At 42.2% G+C, this 20290-nt stretch overlaps 1 protein-coding gene across 2 annotated transcripts in view; it reads left to right on the top strand.

The window, feature by feature from the left end:
• The window catches only part of rabl6b (RAB, member RAS oncogene family-like 6b), a 69853-nt gene that overhangs the window by 20452 nt on the left and 29111 nt on the right, over nucleotides 1-20290 (top strand). For both annotated transcript variants that reach the window (XM_033619357.2, XM_033619356.2), the window contains one exon: nucleotides 3727-3867. In XM_033619357.2, coding sequence (XP_033475248.1) covers nucleotides 3727-3867 — 141 coding nt within the window. The remainder of the gene's footprint in view (nucleotides 1-3726; nucleotides 3868-20290) is intronic.

Below are 20290 nucleotides of genomic sequence, written 5' to 3'. Positions count from 1 at the left end.
AGAAACGCATGCTCAATTGGATTCAGGTCAGATGATATGACTTGGCCATTGCACAACATTCCACTTCTTTGCCTTAAAAATGTCTTTGGTTGCTTTTGCAGTATGCTTCAGGTCATTGTCCAACTGCACTGTGAAGCATCGTCCAATGAGTTTTGAAGCATTTGGTTGAATCTGAGCAGATAATGTAGCCCCAAACACTTCAGCTTTCATCCTGCTGCTCCTGTAAGCAAGACAAGACTTCACTAGAATAAATACAGAGGGTTTATCACAAGATGCAAACCATTGGTTAGCCTTAAAAATGGAAGGCCAGATTAGAGTTTGTCAAAAACCATCTAAAAAGCCTGTACAGTTGTGGAACAGCATACTATGAACAGATAAAACAAAGATCAACTACCAGAATGATGGGAAGACAAGAGAAGGAAGAAGGGAAGGAACTGCTCATGATCCAAAGCACACCACCTTATCAGTGTAGCATGGTGGAGGTACTGTTATGTCATGGCCATGTATGGCTGCCAGTGGAACTGGTTCTCTTGTATTTATTGATGATGTGACTGCTGACAAGAGCAGCAGGATGAAAGCTGAAGTGTTTGGGGCTACATTATCTGCTCAGATTCAACCAAATGCTTCAAAACTCATTGGACGATGCTTCACAGTGCAGTTGGACAATGACCTGAAGCATACTGCAAAAGCAACCAAAGACATTTTTAAGGCAAAGAAGTGGAATGTTGTGCAATGGCCAAGTCATATCATCTGACCTGAATCCAATTGAGCATGCGTTTCTCTTGCTGAAGCCAAAACTGAGGGCAAAACACCCAAAACACAAGCAGGAAGTGCAGACGGCTGCAGTAAAGGGCTGGCAGAGCATCACCAGGGAAGAAACCCAGCATCTGATGATGCCTATGTGTCCAACACTTCAGGCAGTCATTGACTGTAAAGGATTTGCAACCAAGTATTAAAACTGACTGTTTAATTGATGATTATGTTAGTTTGTCCAAATACTTATAAGCCCTTAAAGTCGGGGGACTGTGTGAAGAAATGGTTGTAATTCCTACACGGTTCATACTACATTTTTGAAAAAAGCCTTAAATGAAAGCTGAGAGTCTGCACTTTAAGCAGGTATTCATTGTTTCATTTAAAACCCATTGTGGCTGTATCATTGTCCAAATAATTATGGACCTAAGTGTGTGTGTATATATATATATATATATATATATATATATATATATATATGATGTGTGTGTGTGTATATATATATATATATACATATATACAGTACAGGCCAAAAGTTTGGACACACCTTCTCATTCAATGCGTTTTCTTTATTTTCATGACTATTTACATTGTAGATTCTCACTGAAGGCATCAAAACTATGAATGAACACGTGGAGTTATGTACTTAACAAAAAAAGGTGAAATAACTGAAAACATGTTTTATATTCTAGTTTCTTCAAAATAGCCACCCTTTGCTCTGATTACTGCTTTGCACACTCTTGGCATTCTCTCCATGAGCTTCAAGAGGTAGTCACCTGATATGGTTTTCCAACAGTCTTGAAGGAGTTCCCAGAGGTGTTTAGCACTTGTTGGCCCCTTTGCCTTCACTCTGCGGTCCAGGCCAAAAGTTTGGACACACCTTCTCATTCAATGCGTTTTCTTTATTTTCATGACTATTTACATTGTAGATTCTCACTGAAGGCATCAAAACTATGAATGAACACATGTGGAGTTATGTACTTAACAAAAAAAGGTGAAATAACTGAAAACATGTTTTATATTCTAGTTTCTTCAAAATAGCCACCCTTTGCTCTGATTACTGCTTTGCACACTCTTGGCATTCTCTCCATGAGCTTCAAGAGGTAGTCACCTGAAATGGTTTCCACTTCACAGGTGTGCCTTATCAGGGTTAATTAGTGGAATTTCTTGCTTTATCAATGGGGTTGGGACCATCAGTTGTGTTGTGCAGAAGTCAGGTTAATACACAGCCGACAGCCCTATTGGACAACTGTTAAAATTCATATTATGGCAAGAACCAATCAGCTAACTAAAGAAAAACGAGTGGCCATCATTACTTTAAGAAATGAAGGTCAGTCAGTCCGGAAAATTGCAAAAATTTTAAATGTGTCCCCAAGTGGAGTCGCAAAAACCATCAAGCGCTACAACGAAACTGGCACACATGAGGATGGACCCAGGAAAGGAAGACCAAGAGTCACCTCTGCTTCTGAGGATAAGTTCATCCGAGTCACCAGCCTCAGAAATGGCAAGTTAACAGCAGCTCAGATCAGAGACCAGATGAATGCCACACAGAGTTCTAGCAGCAGACCCATCTCTAGAACAACTGTTAAGAGGAGACTGCGCGAATCAGGCCTTCATGGTCAAATAGCTGCTAGGAAACCACTGCTAAGGAGAGGCAACAAGCAGAAGAGATTTGTTTGGGCCAAGAAACACAAGGAATGGACATTAGACCAGTGGAAATCTGTGCTTTGGTGTGATGAGTCCAAATTTGAGATCTTTGGTTCCAACCGCCGTGTCTTTGTGAGACGCAGAAAAGGTGAACGGATGGATTCCACATGCCTGGTTCCCACTGTGAAGCATGGAGGAGGAGGTGTGATGGTGTGGGGGTGTTTTGCTGGTGACACTGTTGGGGATTTATTCAAAATTGAAGGCACACTGAACCAGCATGGCTACCACAGCATCCTGCAGCGACATGCCATCCCATCCGGTTTGCGTTTAGTTGGACGATCATTTATTTTTCAACAGGACAATGACCCCAAACACACCTCCAGGCTGTGTAAGGGCTATTTGACCAAGAAGGAGAGTGATGGAGTGCTGCGGCAGACGACCTGGCCTCCACAGTCACCGGACCTGAACCCAATCGAGATGGTTTGGGGTGAGCTGGACCGCAGAGTGAAGGCAAAGGGGCCAACAAGTGCTAAACACCTCTGGGAACTCCTTCAAGACTGTTGGAAAACCATTTCAGGTGACTACCTCTTGAAGCTCATCGAGAGAATGCCAAGAGTGTGCAAAGCAGTAATCAGAGCAAAGGGTGGCTATTTTGAAGAAACTAGAATATAAAACATGTTTTCAGTTATTTCACCTTTTTTTGTTAAGTACATAACTCCACATGTGTTCATTCATAGTTTTGATGCCTTCAGTGAGAATCTACAATGTAAATAGTCATGAAAATAAAGAAAATGCATTGAATGAGAAGGTGTGTCCAAACTTTTGGCCTGTACTGTATCTATATAGGAATACAGTGTGGAGAGTCAGCTGGTCAATTTTCCACCGGACACATGCATGGCTTGCGCCAACACACAGCAGGTGTGTCCCGGGCATTAGAAGCCAACTAGTGGTTTTTAGTTGGGTTGGGCTTGGCCGGACTCGGACTCAGTATTTTATGCGATGACCTTGGACGGGCTGGGTTCGGGCTCCAACTCGCACAAGTCGGTTCAGTTTAGGTTGTATATGTCTGGCCAGTTGAGAACTGTTGTTCACGCTGCAATTGGTGTCTCCAGGACCACATTTTGCCAAGATGACACACACATAAAGACTCACAAGGTGAAAACAATCCCAGCCACTGGCACACCAATATGGAGAATTCTTTAAATCCCTCCATTTCCACCTCCACTGAACCTTGAGTATTTAATTTCTATTTGTCTAAGCTTCTTTTTTGTTCTCTTCACCCACCCACAAATCAATGTTGTATTTTATTTATTTTTTTGTCAATTGCAGGACTTTTAACTACATCCTGAGGGAACTGCCCAAAGTACCTACCCATGTGCCGGTGTGTGTGTTGGGAAACCACAGGGACATGGGCGAGCATCGAGTTATCCTCCCTGATGATATAAGAGACCTGATTGCTGGACTTAACAGGTAGAGACCAGTACTTGGCTAAATGGTAGTGATGGGTGTACAAAGCTTTTAAAGCTTTGGGGCTCCAAACACAGCAAACACAGTGACACTTGATGGCTTTTAAAACTTAAAGCAGCTGTGTAAGATGGACTAAGGTGCCACAAAATACCTTTTTCTTTTGAATGGTTTGGGAAATAAAAGTTCAACAAGCCTGCATGTTATTATTAAATCTTAAATGCTTTTGTTCAGAAGTGCTGCAATAGATGTAGATGGTATTATGCAATATCTCAAAGTAAAATAAGTAATCAATGCATTTTCCAAAAAGCTTACAGATAAAATATTTTTTTGCTGACACAAAATATAAACCCCGATTCCAAAAAAGTTGGGATGTTTTGTAAAACATAAATAAACACAATACAATGATTTGTATTTTTTTTTTTTTACCGATATACTGTTGAATACAGTACAAAGACAAGCTATTTGATGATCAAACTGATAACCTGAATTTGATGCCTACAACACATTGTAATAAAGTTGGGATAGAGGCATGTTTACCACTGTGTGACATTGTATTTTCTTTTAACAACATTCAGTAAGTGTTTTTATTTATTAATTTATTTATTAATTTATTTATTTTATTTAACCTTTATTTAACCAGGAAGTCCCTTTGTGATTGAAAATCTCTTCTACATGACAGACCTGAGAGATGAGAGATCTGGCCAAGGTAGCAGCCAATCAGAACACTTTTAAAATGCAACAAATACAACATGTAGTACAAAAAACAACAAATCAGTTTGGGAACTGAGGACACTAATTGTTGAAGTTTTGAAAATTAAAGTCTTTCCCATTCTTGCTTGATATATGACTTCAGTTGCTCAGCAATCCAGGGTCTTCACTGTCATGTTGTGTGCTTCACTACATCAAGTCAAAAATGCACTCGGTAGTTTAGTAAAAATGTGTATCAAGATCTTGGGAGTTCAGATGAGTACATTATCTGGCGCATTTCACAAACATAGGAAGGAAAGCTAATGTCATCCTTTCCAACAGCTCCTACCCCTCATTCTCAGAGTTTTAGTTTTCTCCTTCTGGCTCTCAGCTCAGATCTCCCCCTGTTAAAAGTAACAGATACTTCTTCATCGTTAATGCCAGGTCTCTTTTGAATGTAGGACGGGAAGAATCTAACTGCGTACTGTGGCTACTCTTTTGACTGGTTGTTATTCTTGGTATGATTATGTGATGATTTATGGTGATGATGATGACGATGATGATGGTTGTTGTTGTTGATGACAACGTTTTATAGATGTCTATAGATAACTAGGATGTTTGATGTTGGAAACTGTGTCATGGTGGAAAGATGTTGATCTTGTAATCCATCTTATCCATCTTGCAGGGTCAGTATGCACTTTACTTCCACTTCAGATGCTGCTAACCATTCAATTTTTTTTACATTGGAATGGCTGTATTCCAGTTAGGGTTGGGTCAGTATGAGAAAAAAAAAACGGTCCGGTTTTTGTAAAAAAAAAAAAAACGCATCAAGTCGGTAATACCGGATTTTCACCACTTGGGGGCGCAGTTGACTCATTTAAAATAAAAAACGACCTTAGGACAACAGAGTGACAGTAACAAGTTGTTTCTTTTATTCCTTACAAATAAATTTTGCAGCTTACTCAATCAGTGCAAACAAGGGTTGCCTCCTTCATCTGGCTCAAAGCCAAAGTGTTGCCATAGTGGCACATTCTTTGATTTTGTCGAGACTAAATTGTCCGCCATTATCGACTCCCCGTCACTATTAAACAAACTTCAGGCTACAGTAGAGGTGCATGCACACTCGCACCTCCTAGCTCAGTCCCCGCTCCACCCCCCTCCCTCTCCGTCCACTTTTACGGGGCGGACCTCCGGGGGGTCCTCTCCGCGTACGTTCTGCCTGAGTATGTGGTCCAGTCGGTCTCAAAAAATAAAACCTGGTCCAAGATGGAGTACCGGACCGAATTGGTATTACTGAGAACCGACCCAATCCTAATTCCAGTGTCCACTGTTGTTTCAGCTCACTGTATTAGCGGAACAAGCTGGAACAGTTTGGATGGTCCTTTCCCTCTTTATCCCAGAGGACATGACATCCATGATTTCCGAAAAAAAAAAAAAAAGTGCACTCATCAGACCACAGCACACTTTTCCACTTTGTGTTAGTCCATCTTAAATGAGCAGGTCCAGAGAAGTTGTTGTTGTTTCTGGATGTTGTTTATATACGGCTTTTACTTTGCAGTCTTAACTTGAATTTGTAGATGCATTGAAAAAAAAAGTGTTCCTAGGCCCAGGTAGTAATATCCTTTACACAGTCATGTTGGTTTTTAGTGCAGTGCCAGAGATTTCTCCAGATTCTTTGAATCTTTTGATGATATTATGGATTGTAGATGGTGAAATCCGTTAAATCTTTGCAATTGTGTGTTGAAAAATGTTGTTCTTAAATTGTTGGGTTGTTTTCCCACACAGTTTTTCACAAAGTGATCGTCTTTGCTTTTCAACAACTGAGCCTTTTGAGGATGCCCCTTTTGTACCAAGTCATGATCTGTGACCAATTAACTTGTTTACCTGTGGAATGTTCCAAACAAGTGTCTTTGAGCATTTTGCAAGTTTTTTGTTGCCTCTGTTCCAACTTTTTTGGAATGTGTTGCAGGTACCAAATTCAGAGTGAGTGTATATTTAGGCGTCAGATCTGTGCAGAGCACCAGAACAGAAACACCAACACATAACGGACAGGAAAAGATCCATAATGGAGTCCGAGCTGTCCAGTCTAAGGTCTGAACTCCTCCACATTGAGAACCTCCTGGATGTTGTCCTCCAGAGGCAAACACTGCTCCTCTCCCGGCTAGATGTGCTGCAGCAGGACGTGCCCAACAGCCCTGCATGTCTGGCAAATACCGAAAATCCAGGTCCATCAGCTGCTCATCCTCTCTCCTGGGTATCTGCTGTGAAGAAACAGAGAAGGATTTCTCTCCCGCTGTTCTCACCGGACGGAGATGAGGACCCGATCCCGCTGTCAAACTCTTTTACACCGCTGGAAAAGCTAACAGAGCTAGCGGCTCCATTGACTGCTCCGGAGCAGCTTATCCCAACTCGCTCCAACATAAAAGGAAAGCGTCGTGAATCCCCAACGAGCGCAGAATCTCGTGGAAAACGCCGTCGATGTTTCTCTCCCCCTGCTGTCTTAAACTCCGAGCGTGCTACTGCTCGTCCCCTGCCATCGTCTCACCTGCCCAGCAGAGCACCGGTCACTTCTTCGTCCAGTGATGACGTCATCGAAAGCGGCCACTCACCAGGTGCATCTATCTCAATCAACTCTCCTGGCCAGTGCGTAATCCCAGCTAATGCTGCTAGCGGCATTCAGCAACACCTCTCCTCCAAACTCTCAGTCTACAGCGGTGGTTGCAAGAACAGGCAACCCGAGATCCTTATAATTGGCGACTCCATAACAAGATCCATTGAGCTCCCAGGCGCAATCACTTACAGCCTTGCTGGTGCCAAAGTTGCAGATCTCAATGAACTGACCCCAGTGCTCACAGACCTCCACCCTTCTGTCCACATGCTGATCGTACATGTGTGTACTAATGACGTCATGATCAGACAGTCAATCGCACTCCGCGATCAACTACAGTCTCTCATGGTTACAATCCAGAGCCTTGGTAAAACCTGCATTTTTTCTGGTCCCATTCCCACTACTTCAAAGAGCCCTGAACGTTTCAGTTGTTTATACAGTGTACATGAATGGCTGAAATCCTTTTGCACTGCAACTGGGCATGGCTTTATCAGTAACTTCGACTATTTTTGGACCAGACATGACCTCTACAAACCTGATGGCCTGCATCCAAACCAAAAAGGCACTAAACAGCTCATACAAAATTTCATAAACCATATTGCTTTTAACTCTGACTGATACATACCTCAGCATGGCCCTGCTCAAGAAGCCACTCCCATCCAAAATCAAGACTATCTTTCTCCGGGTCCTGCTGATCTCTTCCTCCAAAACATACCCACCAGGATCTCATTTAATCGTGCCACCTCCCAACCCAGTTGTATGATTACAAGAGCAAATCTAGTTCCCATCCCACTCTCTATAACACATAAGCCTGACTTCACTTCAGCTCATCACCAGTCTCACCCTTCAACCGTTACTGCTGAGGCCATCCATAGCAGTGCTGCAGTCTTCTGTCTTGCAAACAAGTTCTTTTTGTGCTAGGATTTCATCATGTCTAACAATATTGACTTCCTCTTTATCACAGAGTCCTGGTTAAGCCCTGGTTATACTGTTCCACTTACTGAAACATGTCCCCCTAACTATTCATGGCTCAGCCAACCCAGACTGTCTGGTTGTGGAGGTGGGGTAGCTGTTATCTTTAATAATAACTATAAATGCTCCCCTGTCTCTCTCAATACTTTCTCCTCCTTTGAGTCTTTGGGTTTTCTGTTAAATGGCCAACACCCCATATTATGTGTGTTAGTCTATAGGCCGCCTAAGTCAAACACTGTTTTTATTCAAGAGTTTTCTGAATTTCTTTCTTTTATTATGGTCAATTATGATAAAGTGCTCATCGTAGGCGACTTTAATATCCACATTTGTTGCCCCTCCACTTCTTGTTTTATCACAGATTATATTATATTATATTTAGAGTCTTTCAGTTTTGAGCAACTGGTTAAAAATCCAACTCACAATAAGGGGCATACTCTAGACCTTGTGCTGTCTCACTGTGTCTCCCTGGATAATATTGAATTACGTGATTTTAATGTCTCTGATCACAAAGCTGTTGTCTTCCATACTCTCCTCCTGCCTCCTGCTGTCAAGCCTTTTACTTGTACTCGCTTTTGGTCTTTTAATTCTGAATCAGCTAGTCATTTTAACAGTATGTTTCTAGCTGCCTCTACCAGTAATAGCCTTAACCGCAATGATCTAGCCGTAGATGACTTGCTGGACCATTTTAACAGCACATGCCTGACAGTCCTTGATGACATTGCCCCATCAAGAGTAAACAAACTAAACAGAAGGCCCTCCCCTGGCTTAATGATTACACTAGGGATATAAAGAGGCAACGCAGGAAAGCGGAAAGGAAATGGAAGAAAGACAAGCTGAAGGCTTCGCTTGATATTCTCAAAAATCTGATGTGTGCCTATCAACAAGCTGTCAAGCAAGCAAGATATTCATACTTTTCTGATCTTGTGCCAAGTAGCTGCCACAACCCCAGGGTTTTATTTCAGGCAATAAATTCAGTGGTTAGCCCTCCACCCAATCAGCCGATTGAAGCCTCCACTGAAAAATGTGAGCAGTTTCTCCACCACTTTATCAATAAAATTGAAGGCATTAGACTTCATATCACTCCTTCGTCAAGAAATCTTCCCACCTTTACAGAACCATCCACAAATCTGCCCCACTTTAAGCAAATCTCTCTGTCAGACTTAGAGGAGTTAACCCACCACTTAAATTCTTCCACCTGTCAGTTAGACACTATCCCCACTAGATTTCTCAAAGAGGTATTTCAGACAGTCAGTCCTCAAATTCTGTCTTTAATTAACTGCTCACTAACTACTGGCTCCTTTACATTAGGCTTCAAAAAGGCGATCATTCGACCCCTTCTGAAGAAACCCACCCTTGACCCTTTTGTTTTAAACAATTTTAGACCAATTTCAAACCTACCTTTTTTATCTAAAATTTTAGAAAAATGCATTGCATCTCAACTTATCACTCATATGAATAACTGCAGTATCTTTGAGAAATATCAATCTGGATTTCGAACCTACCACAGCACAGAAACAACTCTTATTAAAGTCACAAATGACCTATTACTTACTGCTGATTCTGGGGCCTGCTCGATCCTAATTTTGCTAGATTTAAGTTCTGCATTTGATACTGTTGACCACAAAATCCTTTTAAATAGCCTGGAAACTCACGTCGGTATTAAGGACACCGCCCTTGCATGGTTTCGTTCTTATCTCTCTGACAGATCCTTCTCGGTTGTGATGGGAGAATTCTCCTCATCTACTGCTCCGTTTTTATCTGGTGTTCGCCAGGGGTCAATTCTTGGTCCATTACTTTTTTCCATTTATATGCTTCCCCTGGGTGAAATTATTAACAATCATAACATTAATTTCCATTTTTATGCGGATGACACGCAACTTTATGTACCGATTGCTGGCAATAATACTGACGAATGTGCTCGTATCCTAGCCTGTCTTTATGATATTAAATGTTGGATGTCTCAAAACTTCCTCCAGCTGAATGAATCCAAATCAGAATTCATTTTATTCAGTCCCCCCAACCAAACCAGTAATGTAAAAAAGAATTTTGGACTATTGTCATCCAACATTAAACACTGCCCGAAATTTGGGTATTATTTTTGATTCAGAGCTGTGTTTTGAGCAACAAATTACTAAAGTAGTGCAATCCTGCTATCTGCAAATCAGAAGTATCGCTAAGGTTAAACCATTCCTTTCCCAAGCAGACCTTGAAAAAGTCATTCATGCATTTGTTTTCTCCAGATGGGATTATTGTAATTCTATATATACAGGACTGAGTCAAAAGGCCATTTCCCGTCTCCAGCTCGTCCAGAAAATAAATTTAGGAATGATTTTAAACTTTTACTCATTACTTTTAAAGCTCTACATGGCCTTGCTCCCTCATATATTGTAGAGTTACTTGTGCCCTATGAGCCTAGCCACTGCCTGCGCTCCTCGGGTATGACCCTTCTAACTGCTCCCACAGCCCGCCTAGTCACTAAAGGTGATCAGGCATTTTCTATTAGAGCCTCTCAGTTGTGGAACTCCCTGCCTGAGGAGCTAAGGTCAGCAAACTCATTGCCCTTTTTAAGTCACGTCTTAAAACCTGCTTTTACAGGAAGGCTTTTTTACAGTAGCTCTGTTGCTTGCCACTTTTATTGTCTTTTATCTGATTTTACCTCATTTACTCTATTTGTGTTATTTGTTTTATTATTATGATCATTATTGCTCATCATGGTTCTATGCTTTTATCCTGACTGTTTTATCTCACTCTGTAAAGCAGATCAGGTTTTTGGTTTTATGTTTTTCTCAATGATTTTGATGATTGTGTTATTTTTACTTGATCTGTAAAGCACTTTGTAACTGTGTTTTGAAAGGTGCTATCCACCTTATTTTCAAACACAGAAGTAAATAGTGATCAACTTCCGTTTTTTTGTGCGTGACTTCCGGTCAGCCGCTTTCCCTCATGCTTTCCCTTACCGGAGCTAACAGTGCAAGCTAATTTTTTTTCAATTTTCAGTTGTTTATGTTAGTCAATCAGTTAGTTAGTTAGTTAGTTAGTCTGTGTATTTTGTATAGATAACTGTGCCCACGTTTCCGTTATAACGGAAATTTATTCCCTCTAAACACGAATAGATCGCACGTCAATCATAAACTATGAACCAAAAAAGCACAATCTATCCCGAGTGAGACAAACTGCTTGATCCCCGTCTCCAGTGTACCAGCAGAGAACCTGCAGAACCGAATCAGTGAAAAAACACACCGGGCTACACAGCCTCTCTACCTGAGCAGCTGAAGCTGCGGCTCGTACCCTCGACACACAGACGGTGCTTCTGCATGCCAGCCAAACGTGTGCGCAACTGTGAGAAATAAATATGTGAGGTGTACGCTACTTTTCTATCTTTTTTTCCCTTTTCTTTCTTTCTCTCTGTCAGCGACATACACTTCTAACACAGGACGGGTTGTTTTAATTGACTGAGTTGATCATTAAGCCATAGTGATGCGTGGATTGGCTCTGATAGCACCTGAATCAGCATGTACGCATCAACCATCCAGCCGTTACAACATGATTGAGCTAGCAAAGCAGTTTTGTGTTGCTATGCGTGGTATTTATTCAGTTTTGGGAAATCACGATGTCTAGAAAGCATCAGTGGCTGCAGCTGACAGGGACAGCTAACGTTAACACTAGCAGCAAAGCTAACATCAGGATCGTCATCCGTTAAAAGCCTCCCGTTGTCGGATACGACATGAAACTACTCCAGTTAGCTCAATCATGTTGTAACTAAGACATCCGCTGGAGAAAATATTTTTTTCACGGGCCACTTTGTGAGTTTAGTGAGTTATTACAGACACGGCTAACGGCTAACAGCTAACGGTTAGCCCAGCTAATCTACGATAACCATGTTATTAATTACACACAGAGAAAATACTAATGTTTGTTCAGTCATTGTGTTTATAGACTTTACAAACATCAGATTAATCTAAACGGTGATATAGTGACGTGAAAAATGTGATATATACATATACAGTCAGGTCCATAATTATTTGGACAATGATACAGTTGTCGTCATTTTGGCTCTGTACACCACCACAGTGGGTTTTAAATGAAACAATGAATACCTGCTTAAAGTGCAGACTCTCAGCTTTCATTTAAGGCTTTTTTCAAAAATGTAGTATGAACCGTGTAGGAATTACAACCATTTCTTCACACAGTCCCCCGACTTTAAGGGCTCATAAGTATTTGGACAAACTAACATAATCATCAATTAAACAGTCAGTTTTAATACTTGGTTGCAAATCCTTTACAGTCAATGACTGCCTGAAGTGTTGGACACATAGGCATCATCAGATGCTGGGTTTCTTCCCTGGTGATGCTCTGCCAGCCCTTTACTGCAGCCGTCTGCACTTCCTGCTTGTGTTTTGGGTGTTTTGCCCTCAGTTTTGGCTTCAGCAAGAGAAACGCATGCTCACTTGGATTCAGGTCAGATGATATGACTTGGCCGTTACAGAACATTCCACTTCTTTGCCTTAAAAATGTCTTTGGTTGCTTTTGCAGTATGCTTCAGGTCAATGTCCATCTGCACTGTGAAGCATCGTCCAATGAGTTTTGAAGCATTTGGTTGAATCTGAGCAGATAATGGTGCCCCAAACACTTTAGCTCTCATCCTGCTGCTCTTCTCAGCAATCACATCATCAATAAATACAAGAGAACCAGTTCCACTGGCAGCCATACATGGCCATGACATAACAGTACCTCCACCATGCTTCACTGATGAGGTGGTGTGCTTTGGATCATGAGCAGTTCCTTCCCTTCTTCCTTCTCTTGTCTTCCCATCATTCTGGTAGTTGATCTTTGTTTTATCTGTCCATAGTATGCTGTTCCACAACTGTACAGGCTTTTTAGATGGTTTTTGACAAACTCTAATCTGGCCTTCCATTTTTAAGGCTAACCAATGGTTTGCATCTTGTGATAAACCCTCTGTATTTATTCTAGTGAAGTCTTGTCCTCCTTACAAGAGCAGCAGGATGAAAGCTGAAGTGTTTGGGGCACCATTATCTGCTCAGATTCAATTAAATGCTTCAAAACTCATTGGATGATGCTTCACAGTGCAGATGGACATTGACCTGAAGCATATTGCAAAAGCAACCAAAGACATTTTTAAGGCAAAGAAGTGGAATGTTGTGCAATGGCCAAGTCATATCATCTGACCTGAATCCAAGTGAGCATGCGTTTCTCTTGCTGAAGCCAAAACTGAGGGCAAAACACCCAAAACACAAGCAGGAAGTGCAGACGGCTGCAGTAAAGGGCTGGCAGAGCATCACCAGGGAAGAAACCCAGCATCTGATGATGCCTATGTGTCCAACACTTCAGGCAGTCATTGACTGTAAAGGATTTGCAACCAAGTATTAAAACTGACTGTTTAATTGATGATTATGTTAGTTTGTCCAAATACTTATGAGCCCTTAAAATTGGGGGACTGTGTGAAGAAATGGTTGTAATTCCTACACGGTTCATACTACATTTTTGAAAAAAGCCTTAAATGAAAGCTGAGAGTCTGTACTTTAAGCAGGTATTCATTGTTTCATTTAAAACCCATTGTGGTGGTGTACAGAGCCAAAATGACGACAACTGTATCATTGTCCAAATAATTATGGACCTGACTGTATATAGCTAAACTCAGCAAGGTAAACAACAAGGCGATTCCCATTTACACAGTGGTAAGAGTGCTGGAGTGGAAGTGTTGCACAAAAAAAACGGAAGCTGGCTGCGTTCTGTTTTGCCTCCGTGTTTCCGTGAAAAATAAGGTGGATACAAATAAAGTTTATTAATAGGGCCCAAGCAGGTCTCGACCTGCGAGGTCCCTATTGTTTTTCGAATGATTATTATTAGGGCCCGAGTGACGACGAAGTCGTCCAAGGACCCTATTGAAATCGTGCTGTTTATTAGGGCCCAAGCGACGACGAAGTCGTCCAAGGACCCTATTGAAATCACGCTGTTTATTAGGGCCCGAGCGACGACAAAGTGGTCTGTAGGACCCTATTGTAATCGCGCTGTTTATTATTATTAGGGCCCGAGCGACGACGAAGTCGTCCGTAGGACCCTATTGTAATCACGCTGTTTATTATTATTATTATTATTATTATTATTATTATTATTACGACATTTCGTGTCCCAATTTCGCCCCTCAATGGCTCCATATGCTCACAATTTTGCTCATGGCGCCCCCTTGTGGAAACAGGAAATGCCATCTTTTACACTGACAAACACCAACCTTAAGCTCCTGACCTGATCAACTATATTTTGTGGCCACATGACGATCAAGTTGATGAATCTTCACAGTGACACACGTCCTGTCATGATGCAAGGCTGCCGAGGCGGCAGTGGCGACTTTTCATCCTTCGCCACGGAACATCAACTTGGTATAAATCCTTCATGCATTGTTCGATTTGCTCAAAATTTCACGTGTGATGAGGTCTACCCCTGAACGCACCTGGCCACATCTGGTTACGCTTGTAGCGGCACCTGGTGGATGAACGAAACATTGCGTTTTTTCGCTCCTGCCAGGTTTTTTCTCCCTTCTCGCTTCGCGCCACAGCCCCCGCGTGCCTCAGGCCCCTGCGGTTGCATGGGGGAGCGAGGGCCCGATCACAGCTGCTTGCAGCTTTAATTAGGGTCCACTTCTAATGCATGCAGAACAAGTTGGTGAAGCCACCTTATGAATGCTGTGAAGCTACGTCTAATGGTGTCCATGTGGCGGCGTGGCGACTATCGATCCCTCGCCACTAAATACGTTTGGCATTTTGATGGCTTCAGCGACCTCATCTCCTCATGAAAATTGATACACAGATCAAGAATAGCGAGCTCTTACATCTGATAGGGGTGTCGCCCATGGGGGGGACAAAATGCCTCTGTAGCGCCCCCTTGAAATTTTCAAAAACCCCTCCTCATAGGGTTTTTTTTGGAGTTGGAACATGAAAATTGGTACACTTGTGTATGTTGTCCAGACGCACATAAAAGTCTCTGGCACCAATGGTCTACTCCAAACAGGAAGTCGGCCATTTTGATTTTGACTTGTCATTTTGGCGTGATTTCCACATGTTGTATTTTAACGAACTAGTTCTAGGGATTTCATCCAATCGACTTCAAATTTTTTACAGATCATCCAGAGACCATGCTGATCAAAAGTTATTAAAAGCTTTTCTCTATGTCAAGGGGCGTGGCCGCGATGGCGCCTCCCTCGCCAACAAATACGTTTGGCTTTTTGATGGCTTCAGCGACTTCATATCCTCATGAAAATTGATACACAGGTCAAGAATGGCGAGCTCTTGCATCTGATAGGGGCGTCACCCATGAGTGGACAAAATGCCTCTATAGCGCCCCCTCGAAATTTTCAAAAAACCCTCCCCATAGGGTTTTTTTTTTTTTTTGAGTAGGAACATGAAAATTGGAACACATGTGTATGTTGTCCAGACGCACATAAAAGTCTCTGCCACCAATGGTCTACTCCAAACAGGAAGTCGGCCATTTTGATTGTGACTTGTCATTTTGGCATGATTTCCACATGTTGTATTTTAACGAACTAGTCCTAGGGATTTCGACTTCAAATTTTTTACAGATCATCCAGACACCATGCTGATCAAAAGTTGTGCTCTGCATGTCTGTAGGTCAAAGGGCGTGGCTGCTATGGTGCTGCCATTTTTGATCCATCGCCATGCATATTCAAGTAGCTCTCTCTCCCACATAATTCATCCAAACTGCTTCAAAATTTCTGTACATGATAAGAGCCCCGCCCTGAACGCCTCCATATGCTCATAGGCAATCTTGCTCATGGCGTTCCCTTGTAGAAACAGGAAATGCCATCTTTTACACTGACAAACGCCAACCTCAAGCTCCTGACCTGATCAACTCCATTTTGTGGCCACATGACGATCAAGTTGATGAATCTCCACAGTGACACATGTGTCCTGTCATGTTGCAGGCCGCGGCAGTGGCGACTTTTCATCCTTCGCCACGGAACATCAACTTGATATAAATCCTTCATGTATTGTCCGAATTGCTCGATATTTCACATGTGTGATGAGGGTCCACCCCTGAACGCACCTGCCCACATCTGGTTTCACTCATGCCGCCCCCTTGTGGAAACAGGAAATGCCCTATTATACATTGACATTGTCTGATTTGCTCGAAACTTCACATGTGTGATGACGGTCCACCCCTGAACACACCTGCCCACATCTGGTTACGCTCATGCCGCCCCCTTGTGGAAACAGGAAATGCCCTATTATACATTGACATTGTCAGATTTGCTCGAAACTTCACATGCGTGATGATGGTCCACCCCTGAACGCACCTGCCCACATCTGGTTACGCTCGTAGCACCACCTGGTGGATGAACAAAACATTGCGTTTTTTCACTCCTGCCAGGTTTTTTCTCCCTTCTCGCTTCGCGCCACAGCCCCCATGTGCCTCAGGCCCCCACGTTTACATGGGGGAGCGAGGGCCCGATCACAGCTGCTTGCAGCTTTAATTAGGGCCCGAGGACCTAGCGGTGCGAGGACCCTATTGAAATGCAAGGATTTTTTATTATTGTTATTATTATTATTATTATTATTATTATTACTATTATTATTCCTCCAAATGAATTGCCTTTTTGGGAGGCTTAACATACCCGAAAACTCATGAAACTTTGCACACATCTCAGAACTGGTGAAAAATTTGATATTTTAAGGGTCTCCTGTTCGGTTTCCAAAAAATGGCTCAGTAGCGCCCCCTACAAAAGTTTGAGGAAACAGCCCCTGCAGCTAGTTTAACCTACGTGTATGAAACTCGGCAGGCTTATGTAACACCCAGAGACGTACAAAAAAGCCTCTTGGTGACATGCTCTAAACCCAACAGGAAGTCGGCCATTTTGAATTTACTGTGCAATTTTGGTGCATTTTTGGCCATTTCCAGGGGTCATAAATGAACGAACTAGTCCTAGAGATTTCATCCGATTGACTTCAAACCTTGGTCTGTCCCATCCCAAGACCTTGAAGATGAAAAGTTATCAAAAGCTTGAGTTTTTGTCAATGCGTGTGACAGTGGGATGGCGTCAAAGTTAGGGGTCTCGCCACTAAACAGGAAGTAGTTTATAACTCCAGCATACATGGTCCAATTTTGGCCAAACTTCACAGGATTGATGACAGTCCCGCCCTGAACACATCTACATCTCAATAATTAGAGATAAACATAGCGCCCCCTACTGGCAATGGGAAATGTAATGTTTTAGACTTTAAAGTACATCTCCTACAGACTTGACCAGATCCACTTCAAACTTGGTGAAAAAAGTCATAAGACGTTGATGATGCTTTATTGTGGAAACTGAGAGTTTTCGTCAAAGGGCGTGGCCACGGCCTGGCGGCGAACTTTGATGTTTCGCCGTGATGATAAACGTTGCTGTAACTTGACTCCACGTGGGAATATCTTGCCAAAACTTCACACATATGATGACAGTCCAGCCCTGAACACATCTACAGAAGAATTTTGAAACACCGCCATAGCGCCACCTTCTGGCAACAGAAAGCTACTTTATACATTCTTTGATGTCCCGCTTCTAGCAGGTTAATCAGACCCACCTCAAACTTGCTGGTCTAAGTCCTTAGACCTTGATGATGCTTAAAAATGAAGCTTTTTAGTTTTCATCAAACGCTGTCACCGTGGCGCCGCCTTGTTTGCCATCAAACACGATGTTGTTTTGAAGGGACAAGGGATGCTTGAAAACTCACCAAACGTGGCATACACATCACAGGTCACAAGTCCTGTTGTCTGATGTGATTTTTGTGCTGTGATGCACCAAGATGGCTCAACAGCGCCCCCTAGAATATTTCAATTAAGCAGCCCCCAAAGCTGGTTTGACCTGCATGTATGAAACTTGGTGGGCACCTGTAATACTCTATTACGTACAAAAAAGTCTCTTGGAGCCATGCTCCAAACCCAACAGGAAGTCCGCCATTTTGAATTTACTTGTGCCACTTTTGTGCACTTTTGCCCATTTCCAGGGTTTGTAAATTAACGAACTTGTCCTACAGATTTAATCAGATTGGCTCCAAACATGATGTATGTAAGCGTGACTCCATTGCGACCAAAAGTTATCTCAGGATTTGCCCAATGTTGAATGGTGCGCCCGCTGCTGAGCGTTGAATCTTGAGGTCTCGCCATGAAAAACGAAATTGCTGTAGCTCTGGCTAAATGGTCCAATCTCCACCAAACTTCACATGATTCATATTAGTCCCGCCCTGAACACATTTTCATTACCATATTTCCTGATAATCATAGCGCCACCTAGTGTCGAAAGGAAGTACTTCTTATCAGACACTTATCTTTGGATTAACCTGAAATTTCAATGCTGTGGTCTATATTTGATGTTCACAAACATGACATATCATTAGTGTCTACGTGTGCTGCAGAGGGTTTAATCTTGAGGTCTCGCCACGAAAGACGAAATTGCTGTAGCTTTGGCATAAATGGTCCAATCTCCACCAAACTTGACATGATTCATATTAGTCCCACCCTGAACACATTTTTATTACCATATTTCCTGATACTCATAGACCCACCTAGTGGTGACAGGAAGTTGGTCTCATCAAACACTTATCTTTCGATTTATCTGAAAGTTACATGCTGTGGTGTATATTTGATGTACAAAAACATGATGTATAATTAGTGCGCTCTCCAACTCCCTCTAGTGGAAAGAGGAAGTGATACAAAATGTGAAATATGTCATTCCAGCACTGTATCAAGGATATGCAGAGTCACTCCTGCATGCGATATCTAACTTTGACAGAAATGAACTGACGCATCAGAAGGCGTCCTGCCAGCCCCCCCGAGTTGCGTGAAGGTGCGAGGGCCCGTTCATCGCTGCTTGCAGCTTTAATTTTTTTTTTTTTTCTTTGTGATCAAATGATCGCATTTTTCACCGCCTGAACATACCCCAAAACTCATCAAACTTTGAATATAAGTCACACCTGGCGAAAAATTTTATAATCTATTGTTGTCCTGAATTTCCACCACTAGGTCGCGCTATAATCAAGGAAAGTGCATTTTGGCTCTATAACTCCCACATACTTTGTGGCACATTCAAAAACCTTATATCCACGCGTTCAGTGAATTGTGCTGAATCTCGTGATATAGGCCATGCCCATTTCCGCCTATAGTATTTTTTCACAAATTCGCAAAATGTCTCAAACCTACTTTTTCGAACTCCTCCTAGGCAATTTCACCGATTTGCACGAAACTTTGCACACAGCATCTGTGGACTCTTCTGACAAACAGTTATTAAAAGCATTTTGATATTCCAAAGAATACTGAAGTTATTAAATAGCAACTTCCTGCTGATTTGGTACAAAACAGGAAGTGTTGCATATCTCCACATTGGTGTGTCCGAATGACATGAAACTCAGTTTACTACTTCCCCATGAGCCCCTGAGGCGCTGTGCAAAATTTCAGGCGATGACCACCAAGTGGCACTCTTTAAATTGAAGTATTTTATATCTCCACATCGGTTGCTCGGATTAACACGAAACTTAGAACAATTATTGTCAATGCCCTCCTGAGGATATCTGACAAAGGAGTTACCGATCTGCCACTAGGTGGCGCTGTGGTGGCAGTCTAATTTATTATTTGTCACTGTGCCAACACCATAACACTTATGGAAATGAAATTGATAGGGGTGGTAAAGACTGGCCCCTGTAACTCACACACCAAAAATGACCAAAATATAAAACAACAAATTCCTACACATTGTTTTCAAAACAGACAGTCTTTCATATCTTCACCAAATACAGTCGGATTACCACAACACTTTTGCTAATTGTGTTCCATGGCCCGATGAGGGTTTGTGCAAAATTCGGTGCAAATCGGCCAATAGATGTCGCTCTGGTGGCAGTCTAATTACTATGAATGTAAGTAAATTGGAAAATCTTCAAATCCTCTTCAAAACTCATCGACTTTCAACCTCTTCTTGTTCCTCATACTTTGAGCTAGAGACACCATGTCAACTTTTAAAGAGTCAGAAGACCTTGAACTATTGGGCATGTATTCAGCTTCTACCTGAGTCTCACTGATGTGAAGTGGATTGCGCTGGTCTCTCCTCTTCCTTGGGCTGATAATCATCTCCTTAGTCTTCTCTGCGTTTAAGGAGAA

Source organism: Epinephelus lanceolatus, chromosome 9 (genome assembly GCF_041903045.1).
Source record: "Epinephelus lanceolatus isolate andai-2023 chromosome 9, ASM4190304v1, whole genome shotgun sequence".
In the NCBI taxonomy this organism is placed as follows: Eukaryota; Metazoa; Chordata; class Actinopteri; order Perciformes; family Serranidae; genus Epinephelus; species Epinephelus lanceolatus.
Note: the sequence above shows the minus strand (reverse complement) of the source record. Positions and strands in the feature narration are given on the sequence as shown.